This window comes from Rosa rugosa, chromosome 3 (assembly GCF_958449725.1).
Source record: "Rosa rugosa chromosome 3, drRosRugo1.1, whole genome shotgun sequence".
Taxonomy (NCBI): domain Eukaryota; kingdom Viridiplantae; phylum Streptophyta; class Magnoliopsida; order Rosales; family Rosaceae; genus Rosa; species Rosa rugosa.
In genome coordinates, this window is record NC_084822.1 from 53946778 (window position 1) to 53972464 (window position 25687).

The 25687-nt window shown below is 38.1% G+C and overlaps 3 protein-coding genes across 4 annotated transcripts; 2 read left to right on the forward strand and 1 right to left on the reverse strand.

Annotated features, from left to right (window-relative positions):
- Positions 1–420: 420 nt before the first annotated feature.
- LOC133736824 (uncharacterized) lies at positions 421–3633 on the forward strand. The gene is made up of 9 exons (XM_062164421.1): positions 421–915; positions 1023–1226; positions 1307–1364; positions 1457–1519; positions 1602–1677; positions 2262–2377; positions 2669–2758; positions 2854–2985; positions 3299–3633. Exons 1-9 carry the CDS (start codon positions 596–598, stop codon positions 3431–3433), a joined length of 1194 nt encoding a protein of 397 aa, XP_062020405.1. The 5' UTR covers positions 421–595; the 3' UTR covers positions 3434–3633.
- Positions 3634–9389: 5756 nt separating this feature from the next.
- Positions 9390–15328, forward strand: LOC133738515 (uncharacterized). Its single transcript, XM_062166071.1, has 2 exons — positions 9390–14300; positions 14994–15328. Exons 1-2 carry the CDS (start codon positions 13105–13107, stop codon positions 15040–15042), a joined length of 1245 nt encoding a protein of 414 aa, XP_062022055.1. The 5' UTR covers positions 9390–13104; the 3' UTR covers positions 15043–15328.
- Positions 15329–15825: 497 nt separating this feature from the next.
- LOC133735237 (probable flavin-containing monooxygenase 1) lies at positions 15826–18788 on the reverse strand. 2 transcript variants are annotated; one of them, XM_062162646.1, is made up of 5 exons: positions 18223–18788; positions 17588–17828; positions 17093–17156; positions 16510–16860; positions 15826–16301 (listed from the first exon to the last, which is right to left on the reverse strand). In XM_062162646.1, exons 1-5 carry the CDS (start codon positions 18703–18705, stop codon positions 15923–15925), a joined length of 1518 nt encoding a protein of 505 aa, XP_062018630.1. In that variant the 5' UTR covers positions 18706–18788; the 3' UTR covers positions 15826–15922. The 2 variants fall into 2 exon arrangements, with proteins under 2 accessions (XP_062018630.1, XP_062018629.1); XM_062162645.1 differs by having other exon boundaries at positions 16510–16859; positions 16978–17156; positions 17588–17831; positions 18220–18788.
- Positions 18789–25687: the final 6899 nt, after the last annotated feature.

The following is a 25687-nucleotide window of genomic DNA, read 5'->3' on the forward strand; positions in this document are numbered from 1 at the left end:
CATTTCTTTTAATTTCAGAGCTTAATTTAGGGTCTAGGGTTTTAGACTGCTAGGTACAAGGGTGCTTAACATTCAGCAAAACGCGATGAATGACCTCGCCTAACAAAGCTTCTGGTACATCTGGACAATCTGTATGTTTTCTTTACTGCAGCATTATGCATTATCTTCCGGACTCTACAACAGAATTGGACACTGAAATAGAAATAGCCGATGAAGTGCACTGCACTTTTTAGTAACTAAAAATATTAAAGACAACTTGCATTGGCATATAGAAAAATTTTCACTGAAATTAGATGGTTCATCGGCTAAATCGGGCCTAGGAGAGCCCATTCCAAAGGTGGGCCCGAGTCTTTCAGAGACGTAATAAGATTCCTATGACCACGATTCTTGACATCACACAGAAGGCAAATGAGACTGATACGGCTTTGTAATTAACGTGAAATCTAGTGGCTGTCGAAAATTTGCCATTTGAGGCAAATGGTTGTTGCAACCGTGGCACAACCGTAAAACAGAAACCCAACATCACTCTTCTGCTTATCTCTCTCACTCTGAAGTCTGAACTCATCTTTGGACCCATTACCCATCCATCTTTATAATGGAAGTTACCACTTCGTCTTCCTCCGCCAAATTTGGATGCGCATACGACTTCCCTCAATTCCGAGTCAACCGTCATGGCCATAGTTGCTTCTTCCGATTTCCATGGAAGAGCAGAGCAGTTGTTGCAGTGAGCTCAACTTCATCCACTACCAACACCACCACTAGTGTCAGTAATGGGTATGTGGGCCCAGGCATCCGAAACTACACCCGGAGCGGTTCTTGCTTGCTGATCCCTCCGCCGGCCGGCAAGAAGCCCCGGGCTATCATCAAGTTTCTGGGCGGTGCCTTCATCGGGGCTGTTCCTGAAGTCACTTACAGGTCCCAACTCCACCAAAGTTTTGTTCTTTTTTTTTTTTTTTTGCCTCCATTAATTGTTCATTTTGTTATTGAGGGATGGAAGTTTATGTGGAATTTGATTCTTGCAGCTACTTGACTGAGCTATTGGCCAAGGAGGGGTTTCTGGTTATTTCAGTGCCGTATAATGTGACCTTTGATCATGTCCAAGCTGCTCACCAAGTCTATGAGAGGTTCAACTCTTGCTTGGACACCATCTTAGCCTCTGGATTGCCCAATGTTGATCTATCACCTGCCCAACTAGCTGAGTTGCCAGTGTTTTCTGTTGGCCATAGGTAATTAGAATTGAGTGGTTAATTTCGAAGTTTTTATCATTGCAGTATTGGTTTGATGACTAGTCTTTCCGTTTTTGTAGCAATGGTGCACTACTCCAAGTGCTCGCTGGGAGCTATTTCTCCGATAAAATCCCAAAGGTAGGGTTTGTTTTACAAGATTTTTTGGTGTGTAGGTTATGGAGTGTTGTTTGTTGAGTTTGACGAGCAATATTGTGTCCTGTGGTAGTAAGGCTAATGCCATAATCGCATACAACAATAGACCAGCAACAGAGGCTGTCCCTTACTTTGAGCAGGTGATTAATATTAATACCTGATTCTACTATATGTTGGAATTTTGGATATAGGTTGCTAAAATCTGATAATGCTATTGTGCAGCTTGGACCGTTAGTTAATCAGATGGTCCCTATTGTAGACGCATCTCCCGTTCCTTCCATGGCTAGGACTGCCTCAGGTAGCTTCCTGATCGACATGTGTATACCATTACAATATTTAGTTTCGTTTCTTTTTTTTTTTTTTTTCTGTTCTAGTTATGGGTTGCACATTGGCTTACTTATAGGAGTATATCCATGCCTTGCTTTCTGTTTACTGAGCTAGTCAGAGTGCCCTCTTGGTTACCTATCATGCCACAAGAATGATTTACTTTTCCTGGAAGAACATTTACTGCTTATATTCCTCGTAATCCATTTAGTTATCATTGATGTTGTGTGTACAGATATAAACTATTTAGATATACTTTATTTATCAAGTCAGTCCGGAAAGGAGTGTTGATCAATACTATGTTCTGTATTTATTTGTATTGGTTCATGAGAGTAAGTTCAGAACCTTTTTATCCCATGATGTTATTTCTTCTGGTAAGGCACATTTTCACCTGCCTGCCTCCACATTTACTATATCCATCTTCTTCTTCCAATCCTTTGACCCTTTAACTGAGCTATTGAATTTGACTGGCATGCCGTGTCATAAAATGTGGGATTTCAAGACAGTGTAATAGATATGTATCTGATGCTCCCTCTTTTCACAACTTCCCATATCTAGGAGATGCATGGAAGGCTCTAGTTGATGCAGCTGGAGCAGTTCTACCAGACAATGAAAAGGAAACTCTAAATTCACTCACTAAGTTTGTTGATCAGTTGCCGTTGGTGCTGAATGAGGTATCTTAATATCTTTATGGTTCAGAAGATAATTCAGTTGCCTATAGGAATCATTGGTCTGCTTCATTCAACTAGCAATGGTCCTTGAAATAATCTCTTAATTCATAGTAAAATTGTCATGCTTATAGAAGAGTTGCTCATTGCACCAGTGCAAACCCTGTTTTTGTTTTTGTTTTTGTTTTTGGTGGTCTTGGAAGAATTCGTTCACTTATACTTAAACACATAATATCAGAGTTTAGTTCTGTGGATTTCAGCCTTGCTTATTCTATAAGAAGTGAATCTTTCTGTCAGGTAACCCAAGGGACATCAGAGTTTAAGCCAACACCCTCTGAAAATCGTGAATTTTTTAAGAGCTCATACAATGTGAAACACACTCTACTGGTATGGATGATGTCCCACTATTACTATTCTGTATCATAATCAAATTCGATGGCAATAATCTATACTCTGGTTTCAATATACTGCTTTTGCTATAGGTGAAGTTCAATTTTGACGGAATTGATGAGACAGATACTCTCGAGGACACATTGAAGCCTCGTGTGGAAGCTATTGGCGGGACACTAGAAAAGGTCGAGATAAGTGGTAACCATATCACACCATGCGTCCAGGTGAACTTGATTCTTGTTTGCTCAATAATCCAAAATTTTGAGTGAGCTTGGTAGTTTAGGTGTCATTCATAACAAGTTCAACCAAATACTAGCCACATCCAAAACAGGTGCAGAAATTAGATTGTAGTACGAGCTATTTTTGCCTCTGAAGTTAATTGAGAATTGCGTCGTAATACTTGAACAATCTCAATCTCGTAGAATGTAGTCTTCACATCTAACTGCATTATCAGCTCCATTGCTGCTTTCTCTTAATTAGAAGCTCTCAAATTTGCCATCCATTATCTTTATGTATCCTCATTTATGGTATTTTCAGGAGCCCAAGTGGCAAGTAGGTGCCTTGTACACTCCTGCAGATGCTATTGCTCAGAGTCTTAAAACTCTTTCGCTAAATGATGTTAGAGTCCTATCAAGAACTATAATCGACTGGTTTCGAGGTTTTGAAGATTGAGGCAGCTATTTTGAAAGAAAGATATACACATTTTGACTCCCCTAAACCCTTGAAGGAAGTCAGACTTATGTTTACAATTATTATAATTGTCATCCCAATAGCTGGTTTGCTTATATTATAATTGTCATCCCAATATGTTGTATATTATGCCTATCGGTATCACAATGGGTTGGGCTTTTATTACCTCTGCATTTTCTGAATGTTGGGCCTGCTATAGTGCTATCTAAGATCAATTTCTTCACTTTCTCTTGGTCAAATTTACCAAAGTGTAATTCCTCTACGGTAAAATCCCATTTTGCGATAAGTTCTTGTAATGAAAAACCTCTTGTGCATGTTCATGTTTTTCAATCAATATAACTTAATGCTCCATAGGACCTATGGATCTATTATGAACAAATCCCTGGGTCAACAATAGGAGGCCATGGCCATTTTTTTCTTTTTCAATAATTTTCTTAAATTATTATTACATGGCTTCAGGAATAGGTAAAATCAAACGACATCACACGGCTTCAAGAATCGCTCTACCAATGAACTACAAATAGATGAACACAATTTTGTTGTTATTATTACTGAAATATTTACTAAATGATTCAACAATTTGTAATTTTGCAAATTTGTATGCGTAAATCTTTTATATAGACATAAAACTTTGAACGATACTTTGACCACGTACGTGTCAAGTGTGATAGCATTTTCCTTCAGTTCAGATATTCATCAAGAAGAGAAATTCTTGCATAGGGGCTGCCGCACCACGTGGCGGTGCAGCCCTCCAATCAAAAACTAGAAATCTTTCCCCTTTTTCTGAAACTGTCTCTATTTTTTAAAATACAATACCCAAAAAACCCTCCTGCTGAGCAGTGATTGGTTTGCCGCACCACGTGGTGGTGGGGTGCCCCACGCAAGTCTTTCTCCATCCAAAATCATGCTACAGTACGGATTGCAAATGAACGGGACGGGGTTTGTGATTGAGGAGCAAGTAGCGGGTGAGTTATAATTATGCATGCACCATTCTGTTGCTTTTGCATGCATGTCACCCGCCCAGCAGCCCTTATCATGTTGCCGCATTTAATTTAATTGGACTAAGAAAAATCAAAACCAAAAACCCTAGCTAGCTGCTATGAGATCATTATATTCATCTCAATCATGTAAGAAATATATCATCAATAATATTATGCTGATGGATAAGAAGATAAATATGAAAATATAGCAGTTAGAGAGGAGGAAGAATGGAGGGTATCTGGCTGTTTGTGACCACCATAATGATTCATATAGGTAGTTTGGGCCATAGCCATAGGTTGGTACGTAGCGTGATATAGATGAGAAATATATATATATATATATACGGGTAGAAATTATATATAAGGATTGGTTTTGCTTGGTTTTTATTGGTTGCAACTTGTTAATTACAAGCCAAGTAGTTAAGGCAGAGGCATAGCTCCTCTGAATTGTGATGCTTTTTTCTGGCCGGTGATGGATGATCGATCAGTTTCTTTCTAGAAAACACTGTAGCGACTATCCTGCGTCGAAAGGGCGGGCTCGATCAGAGAGAGAGAGAGATGGTAATGGTCGACTTATGGTTATGGTCCACCGCCACCCCCACCCCCACCCCCACTTATAGCGGATAGTGACTTTACATTTAGGGGGTTAAATGATCGATCTAGTGGGAACATCATCACCATTACTCACCAGAGGCTCGATATATTGATCTCTTCTGTGTGTGAACTGTGAACAGTTGACGACCTAATTAACCTAGCTAGCTAGCTACTACTTGCATGAATCCTGATCTGCTACCTCTCTCAGAGGTCCCTAGCTAGCTAACTAATTCCACTTTCAACATTTAACACACCACCAACAACATATGTTTGCATGATTCTAATCTCATGTGCTATTGCTCTACTTTGCTTAACGCCCATACTTGTACTATTACACTGCTAATAAAGCTAGCAGTTACACTTGACTGTTACACGTACAGTTATATTGTATTGCATGTGTTTACACTTTAAACTCACCAAAATAATTATGAAATTAGAATTTCATCTTTAAACTAATCAAATACATATCGCTACGTATCCTCCTCCTCTACGTACATTGCCCAAATCAAAAGCGTCAATGGAGATGGATTGACTGACATGACACCGATTTCATGAACGTAGATGGCGGAGGAGAAAGCCTCAGAGCCGTTCTTAAACCATCTACTAAAGCTTGTGTGGTTTGTGACATTAGTCGTAAAAATTGACATAATAAGAAGATAGTAAGGGAAAAACTCTTAGAAAAAAAAAAAAAAAAAAATCTGTCGAAGATAGTAAAGTTTTGGGTATTGATGGAAGGCGCAGGCTCTTTGGGCTTGGGTAGGGCAGGGTCACATCTGCTGCTGCCTATTCTCTGTTCCTTTGGCCATATCCCACGTGGCAGCTTCGTTCTGATTGGAGCTTAAAAATCAGCCCACGTGGCAGCCTCAGTGTCAGCATCTTCGGTGGCAATTTGCCGTTGATTATGACGCGTCACATCTTGTCCTCAGTCTTGGCAGGCAGTCCCACCCACCCTTCTTTTTAACTAATTATTTCTATAAATGAATGAACCGCACCAGTCACCACCACCCTTCGAATTCCCTACCCAAAAAGGAAGGGGGTGAAATTTGCACACCTCAATTTACATTATGCACATCCTTTCTAATTTTTTAATATTTTCTGATGTCCTCTCATATTTATTTCACATATTACCCTTCTTCTCCCACAAGTTAATCCTCTTCTCTATCACCTGGAACGATCTCACAGACTATAGTTTACCACTGACTTCTCACATCTATAGAAATTGAACAATTGTCCATATTGATGTAAAGCTTTTATCAAGATTTCTTTTTCTTTTTTCCTTTTGGATTGAACCACAATCAAGCAGACCCAAAAATCTCAAACAAAAAAAGAACAAAAGAAACCCAGAATTCTGTAAATGAAAACATGAAATAGATGAGCTTTTCGTCAGCAACGAACCCACTTCTGTTCTTCATATGAGAAGAAGCCCGAGCCCACCCACTTCAGCATCCACTCTCTCCTCCTCCTTCAACGGCGGCGACAACGGCAACACCACCACGCCGCTTCTGCAGGACACTTCGCCGGTGGGACCCGAGCCCAACACGGCGGCGGCGCGCAGCAGCAGCAAGGATGAGTGGACCTGCGAGCTTCAGTCAATTCCCAGCGGCGGTCTGGAGTCCGTGACCGGATCGGGTGACGGGAGATGTGGAGGGCTTGGGTTGGAGGACTGGGAGACCATGTTGTCCGAAACGGCGGCGTCTCCGGGTCAAGACCAATCGCTTCTCCGGTGGATCTCGGGCGACGTGGACGACGCGTCGTTTGGGCTAAAGCAGTTGTTGCAGAGTGGGAACAACCGTAACTCTCTTGAGTTTGCGACAATGCGAGTCTGAGAATGGTTGATCAGGGTTCCGGTTCCGACCACATCGGAAGCAGCGTTTCCGGTCCCAATTTGGGGTTCTCCGGCGGTTCTAGTTTCAATGGGAAAATGGGTTTTGTGCCCAGCTCTTCTGGACCGCTAAATTACAAGGTTTCAAATGTTGGGTTGATGAACAATAATGGCGGCAACAACTCCAATTTCTCCAATTCAGCACTTCCAGTTTCGCTGCCTCATGGAATGGTCTATTAGAATCACCAGCAGTTTGAGAACCCAGATGAAAAGCCTCAGATTCTGAACCCACAGGTGTTCATGAACCAGCACCAATCTCAGCTCCCTCATCAAAATCCAAACTTTTTTCATGCCAATGACTTCTGCTCAGCAGAAGCAGCACTTTCTTCAGTCCCAGCCCAAGCGCCACAACCCAAGTGGCGGTGGCGGAGGCGGTGGAGGACTGGACTCATAAGAAAATATGGGATAACTTGTGGGAGAAGAAGGGTAATATGGGAACAAATATGAGAGGACATCAGAAAATATTAAAAAATTAGAAAGGGTGTGCAGAATGTAAATTGGGGTGTGCAAATTTCACCCCCCAAAAGGAAAAGGTCAAATCTATTGCAAAATGGGTAAATTTCTCCTTTTATTTCTCTTTTGAGAAAATTATACAAATAGTACTCGAACTAAGGCTGACTCCTAACTTCAATACCCGACTATGCAAAAGTATCACTTTGGTACCCCAAGTTTGAAGTCCGACCCAACAATCGTACACGCCGTTATTAACGATGTTAAGTCTTGTGCCACTTAGCACATTTTGAGGGATATTTTGGTCACTCCATGTCTTAATCTAGATTTTTTTTTTTTTTTAATTCATTGCAACTTGGTTTCTCTCTCCTTTTTTTTTTTAAAAAAAAAAAAAAACCTCACCCCATTCCCACCCTTGATAGGGCTCGAACTCCTGACCTCTTATATATGAGACCAAAGCCTTACCACCCCACCAAACACACACACCCCAAAACAGTCGTGGTTTCACCCTGATTTTGACAACCCAGCCAGCGATCCCCACTTAGCCTGCCGAATCTCGACGCAGAGGCCGCCGTTTTCGGCTCGCAGGAACACAATTGAGTCACTGGCGACGAGCTTCTTTTGGTTCACGAACGTGCTTCACCCGGTCGTTAGAAAATGTCGACGAGGGGTGTTGGATTATGGCTCAGTAAATGCCGGTCATCTACTCCGGCAAGTCGGCGGAGTAGTCGAGCCTCGGGAAAATGGTTTCGGCGCAGTACCTAGGGACGGAGAAGCTGCAGCCATTGTTGGCATTAGACTGTATCAGAGTTTTAGCGAAAGAAGAAGGCTTTTTCCAGATTGTCAGACCCATCAGAGTCCACAGAGCCTTGGTCCTGAGCAAAAAACTCGTTGCTCTCGGAAGAGACGAGCCGGATTCTGGCTAAGACCTCGTCGGTTTCCGGGTCGACCATGTATTCCCTCACTGTTCACCTCTCTCTCTCTCTCTCTCTATGTGCAACAGGGTTTACGAATTTTAAAGATAAATTGATAAAGTTTGTGAAGGATTTGGTTGTGTATTGTGTTTGTGAATTGCGATTCCATGGATTGTTGGGATTTCTTGGGTTACGGTTTAGGTTAGTGGTGGTGGAGGAGGCGAACGAAGTGGAGGAGTTGGTTGTGATTTGGGTGGAATTGTTGAATTTGGGCTTGATTGAGAGAGAGTGTAAATTTGGGTTGAAATGACCCAATTACCCTTCAAGTTTTGCCCCGTGACTAGGCTCTTAACACTGTTATAGACGGTGTGTACGATTGTTGGGTTGGGCTTCAAACTTGGGGTACCAAAGTGATAATTTTGCATAGTCGGGTACTAAAATTAGGAGTCGGCCTTAGTTCGGATACTGTTTGTATAATTTTCTCTTTTATTTTTAACTAAACTTTTCATCCATTTTTCTTACGGACATGGTTCTTTTGTCATTGGATTAGATAGAGGATACATAGACCATTGACTTTGAGCAACAAGTTTAATATGAAGTACAATAATTATGTTAATAATTTTTTTTTTTTTTGAAAACTTGACCAAGCGAGTGAAATTTATTAAAGAAAAGAAGGTTACAAAGAGAAAGGAGGTAAATTATGTCAATAATCTTAAATTAATCTTCTCAGTAAATGATTGTTAAAATTATACTCGATCATTCTTGAATGTAAATTTAATGATAGAAAGTTGAGTGATTTTATTTTTCACCTGTAGATTTACATCTAACGTTGATTGAACATGATTTTTTTCATCAGTTACCTACCATGTTAATAATCAGATAGTTTAAATCTTTTGTTGTGTTTTATGTAAGTTTCATTTTATCAATCTCAATTCTTTTCTACACTAAATAAAATAGACTCTCAAATTTGATAGGATGAGTTTCAAACCTATTTAACCACCATAGGTGGTCGAGTTGGTAAGAGCCTCTAGGTGTGGAAATCCCACACTCCGGTTTGAACCCTTAACATGACCGTGGAGTCTTCCTTTTACTATTTCCCATATACAGTGTCACCGTGCGTCCTCTGCCTAATTCAGATTTCGGGGTAATGACACATTCATTATTGCTTGCTTTAAAGGCTAATAACCCCAGAGAAAGAGGGAGAAGGGCACGAGCTGCAGGGTCTGCCTGCAAGCAGTGACTCTCAGAGGCACAAAGCTCAGTGGGCGCCGAGTGACTCTCCTTTTCTTTTCTTTTAGTGAGACGAGACCCCAAAAACCAAAAAGTCAAAAACTAATAAAAAGGCGCTTAATTTTTTCACAGAGCGGTGAGTGTGAATAGAATCCAATAGAAAGAGATCTGAGAGAGAAAGAAGGTGTGGGAAGGGGCGGTTGGATTTTGGTGGGTGATATGTGATTCGTCAAAACCCATCTGTTTGTTTTTGGGTTTATCATATATTTTATCTTCATATTCAAGGAAGGCACTTGCTGCAATATGTTGCTGCTAAGCAACCCCATTGGTGGAAGCTGGCTGCTTCGCTTTGGTTTTTATCACAAACAAAAACTCATCCATCCATCTAAGCTTTTTTGATGTTATCCACAGACACACCGCAGAAAAAAAGGCCAGTCTCTCTCTCTCTCTCCTTCTCTCATACGCTCTCTTATTATTGCAATTTGCTTATTATTTATTTTATTCAACACAGTTATGGTTATCCCATTTTTCCCATTTGCATTGTCCATTGTAAAGGTTCAAGTTTTCTGCTTGGTTTGCATTGTGTGATTTATTAGGCGTGTTAAAACCTTCCCAGTTTATTGGAATAAGAAATGCCATTGCTTGACTAGGGGGTAATTTTCAGTTGTGCTATATAAAACATCAATGTTAAACTTCTAAAGACTAGAACTTTGGTAATCATTTGATGAAATGTTGGTCCAAATTAGGTTAGTTTGTATGAATAGCTAGCTTCTGTTGCGTTTCTAGAGGGCTAGTCTGTGAAAGTTGAGGTCTTGTTATTCAACTCAACTCATTTGGAGGTTTTACTTGTTCCAATACTGAGTTAAGGAGTTGCCCTTTCTTTTGGAAAATGGTAACCAAATGGCTACTTTCTCAACTCAATGACGTGAGTGCTTGCGTAGCTTGTCATATTTTTTTCACTCTCATCCCCATTCTGCTATATGTTTGTTAGATGTTTTAGACTGTTGGACGGCAAGACAAGTCAGCATCTTGTCTAATACGTTTTATCCACTTGGTTTTCATGTTTTTCTGAGAACTGAACTCTCCAATTGTATGAGGAGGTCAGAGATTGCATACGTTAGAACTAAGAAATCACATTGGGAGCTATTTCAAATCCTAAAATTTCTCTCCAAGGCAAATGCAAATGAGTTAGGCTTCGACTTCTGAAAAATCTAGTTATATATAAGAATAGATTTTGAGTTTAATGGAAACCCAAGAGGGCTCATAGCATTGGATTTTCTTGCTTAAGTATTACATAGACTTCATATGATGATGTTATAGTTAATATTCACCATTTCTTTTTGTGAACTTGGAAGTTATTTCTAGTGTTTTCTTTCATACTTAAAGACAAAATAAGAAAGCAAATAAAAGTGAAAGAGATAATTTTGTTGCGATTAACTTTTTTCTACCCGTACATAGAAATGTCTTTACTTATCTTTTCACATATATGTTTGATCCACTTGGATTTCAGTTTTTTCTGAGAACTGAAATATCCATATAAATGAGGGGGTTAGTGACAGCTTGCCTAGGCAATAATTTGTTTTTGTGAGATTATGAATACTTGTAGTTTGATGTTCTACTTGATGCAATCACTAAAGAGACAATGGTCTGGATTGCAGCTGTTAGTTTTCACTTTTCACACTTGGATATAACGTTCTGTACCAATCCCCTGTTTACATTGTTACATACTTGCATAGCATTCTGCATAAAAGTCTATGCAGACATTTCTGACAGAGTCAAATAAGACGTGGAACTATTTGAACAGATATAGATGATCTCCCTCCTCTTTGGGGATATTTGATTTAACAGTTAGAAATTCTAGTGCTTAAAAAATTGCTTCCAATCTACCCAAAAAAAAAAAAAAAAAAATTTGCTCACTTTTATTAATCCTGAGATGTATAGCATGATTAGCAGAAGAAAGTTATGTTCTCTAGACTTGAGTAGTTGATTTTAACTGTAAGTGAGGCCTTTAAACTCTGCTGTTGAGGCACAGAAGCCATGCAGTAACATGGTGGTGTGGAAATTCTAGTCACCATTACAGTAAAGAATTTGGCAGTAAAAAGTTGATTTAGAAAAGGCAGTAACAAAGAAGAGCTAATAATTTGAGGAAAGGTTTAGGGAGGAAGGTATGGAGCATTTCTGTCCTGTAATATGGTGTGGAAATGCCCTTGCAAATAGGTCCAAGTTCTGTGTCTCATGAACAGACTCAAATCATGTTGAACAACTTGTATAAAACAGAAAATTTGGATGGTTTCCTTTTTCTCACTATAAAAGAAATTATAATAGAAGTTACAACAGTAATGGAGATTCTTCTGTCAGTCTATTGTAGGCTTTTGCTGACGTTTCCAGAGCCTGGTCCCCATTTTACTCATAGACAACACACTAGACTACCCGTCAATTCTTTTAGGCCTAAAACGTCCTCTCTGTCTTGAGCAACCTGTAAACCAGATACTTACAGTCCCAAAGATCATCCAGTAATACCTAGGATCATAGGATACACAAACTTATATTAAGGAAAATAACTGCTATCGCTGAAATTTGTGTTTTTCTTTCCATTTTCTCAGTTTGCTTGGTATTTGCTCTACAAATGGAGAGGGCAGTTCTTATTTTTTTGTTGTACATATTTATTGGAACACGTTGTTGGGGAGGTTTCTATGGGCTGTGGCTTGAATATTTGGTGAATTTAAGTCCTGATATTGCATGCATGCCAAGTCTACTCCATCTGTTATCATTTTTATGATCACTCATAAAAATCTTTTTGAGGAAAATAAATATTTTCATTGAGTAGTCAATGTAGAATAATGTCCTAATTGTACACGGCAAAGCTTCTGCACAAGATATGGTTGAAAGTTATATGGCAACAGTTCACACTAGAATTTGTTCTGTTAGGCTTCAGTTGACTGTAGTTTAGTACTGGACTACTGGTTTAGTGAGAGTGTACATGCTTAAGAGTCTTAACAGCATTGCTATAGTTTCTGAGTTTCCTTTTACAGAATGATTTTTCTGCATATGGTGATGCCATTCTTTTTTGATAAGTATATGGTGAATTGGTAATACTTGATGTGCATAGTTCGTCATTTTCTTTGTTGAGATGATGATTTGAACCTGAGATCTCTACTTTCATAAGTCAATCATTTAAGTCGAGATTCATAAGTTACTTCGTCCACAATAATATTTCATAGTCATTTATGAACACTTTATTAACATTAGACCTTGGACTGTCAGAAGTCTCCTGCAAAAACTCTATTAATCAAAATGTGGCCAACATACATCTCTCTAGTGTTTATTAAGGCCAAACTTCCTAACTGCCCATTTAAAGCAGGTAATAAAACAGTAACAAATGAGGTTTGCCAAATCAGGGAAAAATCCAAAGAAATTTAAAAACCCTAGACTGTCCCCAGCTATTTATAACATCCATGAGGGCCTCCGGACTTCTTCAGATCAACCTGTGCTTATCTGCTGCATAGTGTACTTTGTTCTTCAGAATATAGGAAAAAACCCATGATTCTCCTCCCAACCTACCCACCCTTTCTTCCTTCCATTCACAGCTAAACTGAGAGAGATATGAGGCAGAGTCGTTCCTCAAAGCAAGAGACTGATCAGTTAATGGAAATAGATGACCTTAGTAAGCTCAAAGAGGAACCTCATCATCTATCTGGTGCTTATATCCGTAGCCTAGTGAAACAACTCACCTCTTCAAGAACCAAAGACACCATGAACCCCAAAGACCTCCTGGACTGTGGCACCAAATTCAGGGAAGGATTTAGTGAAACCCAAAATGCACAGCAATCCCAACAACCTCAACAGCACAAAAAACAAGTAAGGAGGAGACTCCACACCAGTAGACCTTACCAAGAAAGGCTCTTAAACATGGCTGAGGCTAGGAGGGAGATTGTCACTGCTCTAAAGTTTCATAGAGCGGCTATGAAACAAGCCAGTGAACAACAGCAACAACATCAAGAACAAGAACAACAGCCACAATCGCAACAATTGCTGCCTCAACCCCACCCATGCTCTGAGCCAGAAGGAAGGATTAAATCTAGGAGAAATCCTAGAATTTACCCATCAAATTCAACCAATTATCTTGAAACCCTGCCTTACTCATCCAATTTTTCTCATCAATATCCCTCTGTTCCTAATCAATTTTCCTGGAGTTCTACTTCCAGAATTCCTCCTCCACCTGTTTATGAAAACTTCGATTTCACAGCTCTTCCAAGCCAGACCCTCGGCCTGAACCTCAACTTTCAAGATTTCAACAATATAAACACTACCCTTTACCACAACAGCAACAGTCCCCCGTTTTACTCAACCTCAGGCTCAGTCTCATTCTCAGCCTCGGCCTCATCTCCATCATCATCTTCTTCCCCTAGTCTTTCTATTGCCACTGATCATGAACTTCCTGGTTCATCAGCCGCGATATCACACATGGAAATGGAGGCCCCTGCTGTAGCTGATGTTGACGACTCTGGCATCACTACTAGCGGTGGAGATGGCTTGCATGCAGCAATGGATGATGAGGAGATGGCGGAGATCAGATCAATCGGAGAGCAGCATCAGATGGAATGGAATGACACCATGAATTTGGTAACTTCAGCATGGTGGTTCAAGTTCTTAAAGGCTGAAGATGATGATGGATGCCACCTTCCATTTGATGAAGTCCTGGAGTTTCCAGCCTGGCTGAATGCAAATGAGGGCAGTTTTCAACAACATTTGAATGATTACTACTCAGCAGATTATTTTCAAGATCCTGCCTTGCCTTGGTAAGAAACCAAACAAATTTCAGGAAAAAACGGCTTTTGTTCCATAGCTTTCTTTGTAGTATAAGGGTCCAGTCTCTTGTTTTTATAAAGTGGAAATATTTTTAGTAATTGCGTCATTAGAATCTGTTTCGTTTTGTCTTTTTTTCTCGACTTAGTAATTGTATATTTGAATCTCACCAATTGCCATAGTGTTATGTTGTCATTAGTGTGATGTTACCTGGACCCATTAGCTAGCCATTAAAATAGGTGGAAGGCCATGAGAAATTGTTACCAGCTTGATCAGCTTCTCTGTTTCTTGGTTTTTTCTTTGATCAGCTTGATCAATACAGCTGAGAGCTCTGTGAGTTTAATATGATGAGGAGAAGAGGCTGAGAGGCATTTAGTGCCTCGAGTTTGAGTCCCAAGGCCCAAAGATGAAAATTGTTGAAGTTGGTAAACAAAAAAGTGTAGGTCTACACGCCCAAGTCAGATATTGTGGCATTTCTATAAAGGATGCCTTAGTTTGAGTACTTGACCAACTCGCAGGATTTTTTTTTTTTCCAACTGTTAATTCTCTGTTCTTTTTCTCTGCATTAGGGCCTTTGTAGAAGGAAATTTATTTTGTTGCATGTCTCTGAATTAATTAAGGCATTTGATAAGTTTGCTAACTCATTTCTTGCTTTGTTTTCACCTTGTGATTTTTGTGACAAACAGCATGGACATTGGAGAATTTGAAGGTTTTGATGGTGAATGGCTAGCTTGAGAATGACAAGGATTGATGTTTTTTAGTTAATCAAATCTTTGGCCTTTTTTTTTTTTTTTTTTTTAATTCTTTGAATACTTTTAATTCTTTCCTTCTAGTTTCCTTTCATGTTGAGGATACAATAAAGGCTTTGCAATATATATTAAAGTAGGCAAGAGCCAAGACCATAGAGGAAATAATGAAGGAAGAGGAGAGGAGAGTGTCTGCTTTTTGTCTTTTCGCAGCTTGATATTATAATATATTGAATATTTGATGGAGTTATATAAATCTCAATCTTTTTAAGTTTCAGGGCTGTGCAAATTGATTTCCATACCTGTTATTGCCAACTACCTATAAATTACAGCAATTTTTCTTTCTTTCTTTCGTTCTTTCTAAATAATGAAATCAGGAAACAATTGGCTTTTCAAGTGGTGTTTCTATCCTTCAGTCAAGGAAAAAAAAAAGAAAAAAAAAGGAGGGTATTTCTATCCTTTAAGCAGAGATTGTTCTGAGTTCTGAGTTCTGACCTTATATGATCACAAAAGGGCAAAATTTACATGTCCAGTTCTGTCTTGTGCATCAAATTAGGTTTATCCAAGCAGCCAGAAAGGTCATCCCAAAAGATCAGTCATTCCTTGTTTGACTAAAGAAGAAGTTTGACATTTTCGACTACAAAAGACAGCTTCTTAAACACAGCAGGGATAAATTGATCCCAAAAAAAAAAAAACACAGCAGGGATAAAAAGAAAGAAAAGAAACCAACTGTATAAACCATACTTTCACTCTTTTATTGATCAAACAGCTCATGAACAATATAATTATAGGAAAATACATAGGTGATAGATGCATAGATGCTATGTTAATTTTGGGATGCATGGATGATAGATCAGTATCTATAGCATCTATATGTTAATTTTGGGGTGCAAGAAAATTGAATCCTCTTTCTCTTCATTATAGTCTCGGCTGTTATAAGGGCTAAAAGCCTCTGAAAACCAGTTGCTCTTCCTCCAAGACTTCCATCCCATTTCTTCACAAATCTCATCACTGTGGTTGATGCTGAAAGTGGAAATGCAGTGTCTCTTGTAAAATCTCGTCGTCCTCTTCATCACTTCCATCTCTCTGCTTATCTGATCAAGCATTTCTTTCACAGTCGGAAGCTTGAACTCCTTGTCAACAACTCTTGATAGCCATTTGCATCTCAACTCTGCTGTGTGCAGATTCGAAACACTCTCTATGAAACCCACAAATGCCATGTTGGGAATCAGTGGATGGATTGTACCCCTGCAATTAAGCAATTATTCAAAAAATCAATAATGGGATTCAATATATGTACACTACTACTTGTGATTTTACTAGTCAAGAATCAAGATCGAACATAACATAAGTCAATCAGATGTTTATGTTCTAAGGGTATAATTTTGACTTCAATAGTCAACAATCGAACACCATAACATATCAACCTGAAATCGATATTAGTTTTGTTGGGTACCTGTATAAGGGCATAGTGCCAGAAGAGTCAAGCATGAGGCTGCGGAAAGGCTCAGGCAATACAGACTGGAGCTTCTTCTTTCCCTCATAACCAGTAGCAAGAAGAACAACATCAGCCTCCAGTCTGGTGTTGTCTTCAAATTCAATTCCACCATTCCAAAACCACCACTTTGATGCCCTTTTAAACTGTATGTTACCCTTGTCTGCCTCAGGGAAAAAGTTCTCAGGCAAAATAGCCATCTGGCAAGAAGCATAGTCCTCCAAAAATGGGTGCTCAGGTTTTAGGCCGTACTTCACTAGAGGAAGCTTCCACAGCAAGTATGACTCTATGAACTTGGAAACCGCCTTCCTCTGTTTTATGAACAAGTACCAAATTAGTTACATCGAGTTTTGTTACTTTTTGATCTAATGAATTTACCGTAAGTTTGAGATACATTAATCATTAATGTAAGGGAAACCATGAATTTACCATTGGGGATGAAAAAAGGCAGAAGAGGGCTTTGAGGAAGCTCTGGTTTGGTCTTTCATGAAGGAATTGAGAAGACCTTGTTGAATAAAACAGGAAAAATGGAAGTCCCCAAATCCAATATGATGGAACAGTCCAATGCAAAGTCCTTACCACCATTGTGCATGGTTGCCCATCTGGTCCTATAAAATCCACCAACACAAAAACTTTAAAATCAAGCACACCAGAAAATGTTGCTTTTAACACAAGATTTGAATCCACTTGATTATTTGTTAATTATCTTTTTGGCTAAACTGTCACATCACATGGTGTGCTACACTTGATGCTATTTTAGGCTAATTTAGGTTGTTGCGTGGCATGATTATAACTGATAATGCTACAATAATACTAGATCAAAGCGTGTGGTCAACTGAGTTTTATATGTTGCATTTGTCACTTTTCATACTGACAGTTCCACCATTTTGACCATCCTGTCCACCTAGTCGTCGTTACAACTTATAGATTCGATATCATGAATATGGTTCTATTCTCTCTTCCAGATTATCATTTTACGTCAGTTTTACGAGTGATTAAAATATTAACTTGACATATATATATATCGTTCGATATGTACCTTGGTTAGCCTCTGCACACTCGAGTGCCAGATCGATGGCGGACTTCTTGTAGCCCATGACTGCAACCTTCTTGCCCTTGACGAGCTCACGCGCAGCTTCTTGGTCTAGCTTAGAGTAGTCCATGGAGTGCATGACTTTTCCTTTAAACACTTCTTGACCTTTGTTGGGAGGGAAGCTTGGTATTCTAGGTATGTCTCCATATTTCCCGATGCACACCACAATGAACTCGAATACATACCACTGCTTGCTCCAAAAGTATACATAAGCTTTAATTAATATTCGATCACTTTTGTATAAGGGTTAATTACCATTTTTATGAATTACATTTATGGACAAAATCAAAATTCAACAGAAATTAACACAGAGATCAAGCATGAGTATTACCCAAGTTACACGATATCTATCATATTGATAATTATATGCATGTACGTCTTAATATAAACGAATCCCTAGGAGATATGATAAGTAAATATGGTATAAATAGTGTTGTGCTCTGTGTTTAATAGGTTTCCCAATTATTAGAAGATCATGAAGATCGATCAATTATGCAAAATTTAGCATAAAACGCAAGCAGCATGCATGAAAATGATGAAAAAACTGGTGCAACTTAAAACCCAAGTTTCAGAATAACAACCTCAATGGTACTGTCTGGGTGGTTGGAACTTTGAACTCCGACCTCCCAAACTGGGTGGCCGGCCAAAAGATTCCCATACTCCCCGGATTTCGAATTTTCAGATGATTGGGTACTGGTACTATCATCACCTACATAGCGTATTTCCACAACCCTTGAACCGAACTTGACAAGTTTCAATAGGTCAAAGTGTGTGGCATAGCCATGCAAGTAATCCAAGACCTCAACATGAGAAGGGAAGTTTGCATTGTCTCTCTCAGACCAAGGGTAGTCGGAGAACTCAAAGTCACAACGAGGGGTTTGGAGTTTGGTGGAATTGTAAGAGCAGTGTTTCCAAACTCCCCCGATCGAGTCAGTGGCCTCAAAGACCACTGGACTGTGACCCGAAAGCTGTTTAGCGGCTGCGATTCCACTAATACCAGCTCCTATGATGCCTATTTTGGAGACTGAGTGAAGGTGGGTTTGGTTAAGATGTTGCGCAGCCATGTTTTTGGTGAATACCAAAAGGCTAGCTAGAAAGGGTTGGAGAATATTAAGCTGGATATGGCGGCAAAAGCTATATATGACCTTGTAATGAACTTTTGCATGTGTTGGAGTAACGAGGAGCTTTATGGTATTTATAGGATAGAAGTATTGACATTTTCCTCAAATAACCTTAGTCGTATACTACAAAAAATGGAATTATATTATAAAGTGTTGTTGTTGACCTGGTGTATAGATTCAGTGCTAGTCCATTTGCAATCTATATTATTTAAGTATCTTCCTAACCTAGTTGGTAAAATCTAATTTCTGTTTCATTCTACCTTTGTTTTCAAGTTACTATACAGTCTATGTTTAGTAGTACTTTTTCTCTCCTATAGTTTACATTTTTGTGCATTTGAAACCACAATGCACATGGAGAATTCTAATTTTGCTCCTTATAATTTGTCTTTTTCATTTGTGTCTTAATTTGTAGTTTCAATCTCTGCAATCGATCGGCGTGTTCATCCTTCTAACTAGTTAATCTTGACTATTGATGACACATAAATTGTTAATTATATATACAGTTTGGTTTTCCAGCATTAAAACTAGGCACTAATCACCACTTCCACTAGAGTACGTGACTAGCTTGTATTTCAAAGTTTGAAGGTAAAAGACTTATAGTTTAGTAGTTTATAACATTTACTGATTACTGCATTTAAATTTTTTATTACAAATATTCACTTTTGGTCACTTATATGATAATAATAAATAATATAAAAAAGAGACTTTTACAATTAATTGGGTATGATGAAAGTGAAATTGGTTCAAACATTTATATAGGGATGAAAATTGGTCCTTCACGTGTTTTTTTTTTTACAAGAATTTGAACCCAAGATTCCTCATACTTGAGTTAGGATTTGATCATTACAAGCAAAATTCATCTTAGACATATTATATCCCACATTATAGTACTTACGTAGCTCATGACCCATCAGAAAACATGTTAGTACCTACCTCTTGTACCATTCATTTTTCTTTCAAAAGGAAAATTAATTATTGAAAAACTGGGAGACATGGAGCTAATAGTTATATGTGGATTAGTTAGAGATAAGACGTCCAAGACTGGTTTGAATTGGATCGCGTTCCCATGAAAATTACTATTAGTTGAAGTTGACCGTGCATGTGTTGGTGTTTAGTGATTGATGAGTTAACCAAATTAAGGTCAATGCACATGTACGTATATATACTTTGGGATCTTCGAGTCCACTAAATTCAATTAAAATTGTGAGGTAGTTCCACTTAGCACAGTGATCGAGTATATATGTGTCCTAATGCATGCACTAATTAAAATGAGAAGGGTTTATGTGTCCTAATCATGGCTGTTATACTACTAACTATACGCGCTGCGTTTGATTAGTACTAATTAATTTGTATAATGTCAAATTATTCGTAGGACTTAATTAGTTTAAACCGAAGTACTCGTTCTCTGAGATTGAGTAGTAGTAGAAGAAGCGAGTATGATTTTGCCGCGGCGAAGACCAGATGCCAATATACAACGCGGTGTGTAGCACGTTGCCTTCCCCCACAGTGCTTTAAACTAACTAAATCCGATTTAGTTCAATAATAATTCTAATTATCTAATTTGCTTTGTTTGTCCGGTTGTTTTTGTAATTTTTTCGTTGAGGCAATTTGTGTACTCTTTTTTTTTTTTTTTGACGAGAAGGCAATTTGTGTACTCTATTCATGCGCCTTATTACTCTCTCATTAGTAATTAGCTATGTCTAAATGCCTAAATATAATTTGAGTTGTAGTGATTGTCTTCATTACTTCCACCGAGATATATTCCCAATTGACTGTTGTAGACAACATATCACGTATAAAAAATTTGAGAAAAAAATAAAAAAAAACATTTATCTTTCCCTATGAACTTCAAAGTCCATAATTTCTTCTCTAAAGATTCTAATTCAACTAAGCATATCACATTTATTTATAATAGGAAATGAAGCTTCTAAGAAATTTATAACTCTATGCACTTTAATAATTGATTCATCGTTAATTTGCTGGTATAGCATCAATATGACCATGAACTCAGCGTGATGAAATCTTTACCTACAGTTAGTAGACTTCTCTGATTACACTAGCATATTGGCACAGATTTCATGGTCTTGATTTTCGACAAATGTGGATTTAGAGAAGGCATATGTACGTCCATGTCTTCGGTAAATTTTTAATGGTTATTGAATGGAAGTCTGATGTTGTTAATTTTGACAATTTGTAGAATATACCAACAAACTAATTAACAACTTTAGAGCAATTCATGGGTAATTTTCATAAAGAATCGACAATACCATAAACTAATTAAAGCGGCCTTTTATTGAATTTTCAAACAGAAATTTATATTAGTTAATTAACGTACCTATCCACTAGCGCAGGACTGTGTGGTCAAGAACTTCAATTTTCTTCAGGTACATGGGCATGATGGAAAAATTTAGGTTTTCATAAGAAAAAAATCAAACCTAAACAAGTATTTGACTTGAAAATACTTGGAAGTTCTTGGGTGTAGTTTATGGCCCTTACGAGTCAGTTGACTCGGTAATTGTTGAGAAATTATACTATACTGAAATCCACGAAAATAGCTTGTTTAATCTTAACCACTTGCCAAATATACATTTCGAAAGTCCATAGTTTTTCTCTGTTTATTTTCAAAACAAGGGACCTAGCTTTTGGTCTTTGTTTGCATATTTTCCAGATTCAAGGTCAAGAATGTGCATGAAACACAACGTTCCCCAGAGGATGCATGTCTTGACAATTATTTACTGGTCAAACACAACATGTATTAATCAATCAGAAAAAGAAAAGGACTTAGCCTGGATCTTATTCATAAACAAGTAAATTGCACATAATAATTCAACCTAAAAGACCATGACAAATAAAATTTACTATGTAAACAATTTCACATTCAAGTATAGTTTTACAGCTAGAAATACAACAAATATATGTCTTGAAACCAAAAAAAGATAAGAGAGGCAACTCAACTGCCTCTAAATTTTGATCATCTAAATTCGACAACTTGTCTCAATCATCCAATCCGAACCGATGTATTAATAAAACTAAATATTCTTTGAATTTTCTTATTCCTTATTCAGGTATAAAAAACTGTTTTGCCATGCACTGTTTGCACGACCATGATGGCTGTATGGACTTGGTAATTAATGAGTAGTCAATACGTTTGTTAACGAAGCCAAATAACTCATTTGTTTACGTTTATTGGTTCTTGAAGTGTAATATTTCGTATTTGAATTGATAACAAGGTTAAGCTAGCTTAGATCAGATGCTTCGTCATACAATGTTCAATGGGAATACTAGCTGGCAAGACATCTAATCAAACTGTAGCAAAACTATCTCTAATTAATGAACAGCCTAACTAGCTCTTACAATAATTAAAACCATGCATGTCTTAATCAGTCAACCATTTAGTTCCTCCATCTCTTATGCTTTGCTTGATCTCGATCATGTGACTGTTACTCATCCGGTATTTATTATTTGCCAGCTATAACCTAGCCTCTACATATTGAAGCCCTGGCCGGATAGGTGTTTTTTTTTTTTTTTTATAAACCCTATCTATAACCTTTACGTTCATCATAAGATTATAGAAGCTCATACTACAGATAATTACAAGATGCATGTTCCTTTCATTCATTTATTTTAATTTTCCGGAATTATTTGAATTCATTATTATAAACATTACAAGGAAACACATTCATAAATCTTTCATACTAACTAACTATTAATTTACTTGTTTAAAAAAAAAACTATTAATTTAGTGGTATTTCTCAATTATTTTTCATTTAAAATGTTTGATGAAGTTTAATGTTTGAATTAAATCTATTCTCCAAAAAAAAAAAAAAAAAAAAACGATGTTCGTATACTTAGACTTACACGAGACTCTTGTACAATTTATATTTATATATATATATATATATATATATAAAAGTTTTTGTATATGATTTTTCTAAATGTAAATTAAAAAAGCAATGAAGTTGTCACGTACTGCACTTTATGTGATTATCCTTTTTATGAGAGTCATTCTAATGAGGACCACTAATCAATGGTTTGGGGAAACCCACTTTTCGATTACATTACTGTTTGAACCCAAAATGAGCATTTTGGCCTGACAAGGCGTGTCTTGGAGAAATTGAGCCAATATCAGTGGCTTAAGTATATTGTCGACAAGTTTGAAATATATTATTTAGAGGCTAAATAAAGCATACTATGGAAGATTATGCGAGCTGCAAGAAAAGGAAATGATGGAAGCATGGAAATGAAAAGTCAACTTTAGCACATTTTCCTACTTCGGCTAGGAGAAACCGAGCTAAACAAGGAAGGAGGGGTGGTAGACTAACCAAATGAAATTCAAATGAGCTAAAACTTTCCAGATTAATTCTAGACATCCCAATGATCATTTCTTATGAAGAGTTCCAGAGCTAGTTATGAGTGGAAAGCCTTCAAAAAATCAGTCCAATTTTCTGCAGAAGCAAAACTGGAAAACTGGACCTGTAAGGAGTCCAGAAGCATTTCCGGCCTAACCACATGGAAGAAATCTCTGAAAATTTGCCACAATTATCTAAACTCATTTTGGATCATTTGATATGAAGAAGTCGAAGGCCCATTTTTAGTTCTTGGTGGAGATATAGCTGCAGAAAAATTGGAGCAGTAAGTGCTTAAACCTAACATTCCATTAGTGTTTAAGTGCTTAAACCTAACATTCCATTAGTGTTTTAAGTGCTTAAACCTAACATTCCATTAGTATTTTAAGTGCTCAAACCTAACCCATCATGATTTGTTTAAGGCCAATTATGGCTTGGTAGCCTATATATAGAGGCTATTAAACAGCGACAAGCGTGGCCGTGGTCCACCATTGTACCGATACTGTCCCAACTTAACCACCCGATAGGTGTTGGGTTTTAATCACAAAAGGCCTCGGTACAATTGGGTGAGATCCACCCACTTATAAGTTATATTTTATTTGTCACTTTTCTAATGTGGGATCTTTCCTCTCCAACACGCCCCCTCACGTGCAACCTAACTCTAGGTCTGCATGTGAAATTAATTAACAATCCAATTTTCACATTGGAAATTGGGACACAAGTCTCATATTAGAGACTTGACCAATATAACAATCCTAGGCCCACATCGGACACTTGGTAACAATCCAATCGGAATTTTCCGATGGCAATATAAGGAACCCAAATTCGGGCCCATGACAATTGAAGACGCAATTGGAGAGAGACCCGCTCTGATACCATGTTAAACAGCGACAAGCGTGGCCCGTGGTCCACCATTATACCGATACTGTCCCAACTTAACCACCCGATAGGTGTTGGGTTTTAATCACAAAAGGTCTCGGTACGATTGGGTGAGATCCACCACTTATAAGTTATATTTTATTTGTCACTTTTCGAATGTGGGATCTTTCCTCTCCAACAGAGGCTACAACAAGTAACAAAAAACAACACAATTCAACAACAATCTTTAAGATTATCCAAGCTTCTCTAGAGCAATCCCTCTCTAAGAGAAACTCCTCTCCTTCTCTTACCGGTGACCACACTCAAGTCCTAGTCTTTTCAAGAGCCGATTGTCAGTGCCACCAAACCCTCTGTCAATGTGCTTCGGTCCTAGTCTCCTCGGGAGCCGACTGTAGTACAGCGACCACAACGGTTACAGAACCAGCTAAGCAAGGGTAACGCCCTCGCAAACCAGCCAAGCTAAAGTCACGCTTTAGCAAGTTATCCCCACTTCCCAGTGATTTTTCGCTCTGCTCGACCTACAACATCGAGTATCGATTGTGTGATATTGAAGAAACTAAGCAAAAGTCCTCATCACGAGGCACGAAGATCCCTGCGACGAGGTTGGTGCTCTCCTCGTCTACAATCACTTGAAAGAAGTCAGGTCAAGGGAAATCCCCGACGACCGCACCCGAACGGTGCTGGCACGCCCGCGCAGAAAAGAGACTGTTGACCAACTGCAACAAAAACTGGAGCCAAACAATTACGACGAATCAACTATTAGATGTTTATATATGTATGAATAGATCACTTCTGAAATTTTTTTTCCAAATTGCTAATCATTAAAGTACCGAACTAGATCAAATCAATGGACGAACCAAATCTATCAAACATGAACCATTCATATTCGTAACTGATATGTCATGATTATGAATGTCTTAACGATTTTCAATTTAGTTGAAAAATTGCATAAATGATCTACACATAGATATCTAAACATCCAATAGTTGATTTGCCGAAATGTGATCGAAAAGTGGTCTAACAGAAAAGTCATCAACTAGTCCTCATTAGAAGGACTCCCTCCCTTTTATGTTGTTGTAGAAAAGTGTTCGCCACTACTCAACTATTTAGTAACTAGCTACCTATATATTAGTCTAGACGCACTGTCCATATTTAAATTTTAGGCGGATTCATTTCTGATTTAAAACAGAATTAAAATTGAAAACTTGATAGTTCAAAGCGAAAAGGGGAGATGCTCACCAATTCTAGATTAATACCATATTGGGAGCAAACCCTAAAAATTTCTCTTCTCGCAATTATGTTGATCAAGGTCTAATTAATTAATAATTGAAATGAAACTCTCAACCAACGTTTAAAACTTTAAATGCTGATAATAGTTCAACACCAAACTTCAGAGTCACTTTCGATCCGGCCACTTTCTCTTCTCGCAAATTATTATGTTATTAGCAATCAAGGTCTAAGTAATTAATAACTGAAATGCATGTACGCGCGTGCAATTAAAACTCTCAAGTCTCAACCAACGTTTAAAACTTTAAATGCTGAAAATAGTTCAACACCAAATTAACTTCAGGGTCACTTTCGATCCACTAAATTAGAGGCATCCTTTTGTTGAACAAACATGTGCCTTCGCCCTCAGGCACTTATCACTTACGTACATTCATCATATCTATCCTGAATTCTTGATCAGTTGCTCAGTACGT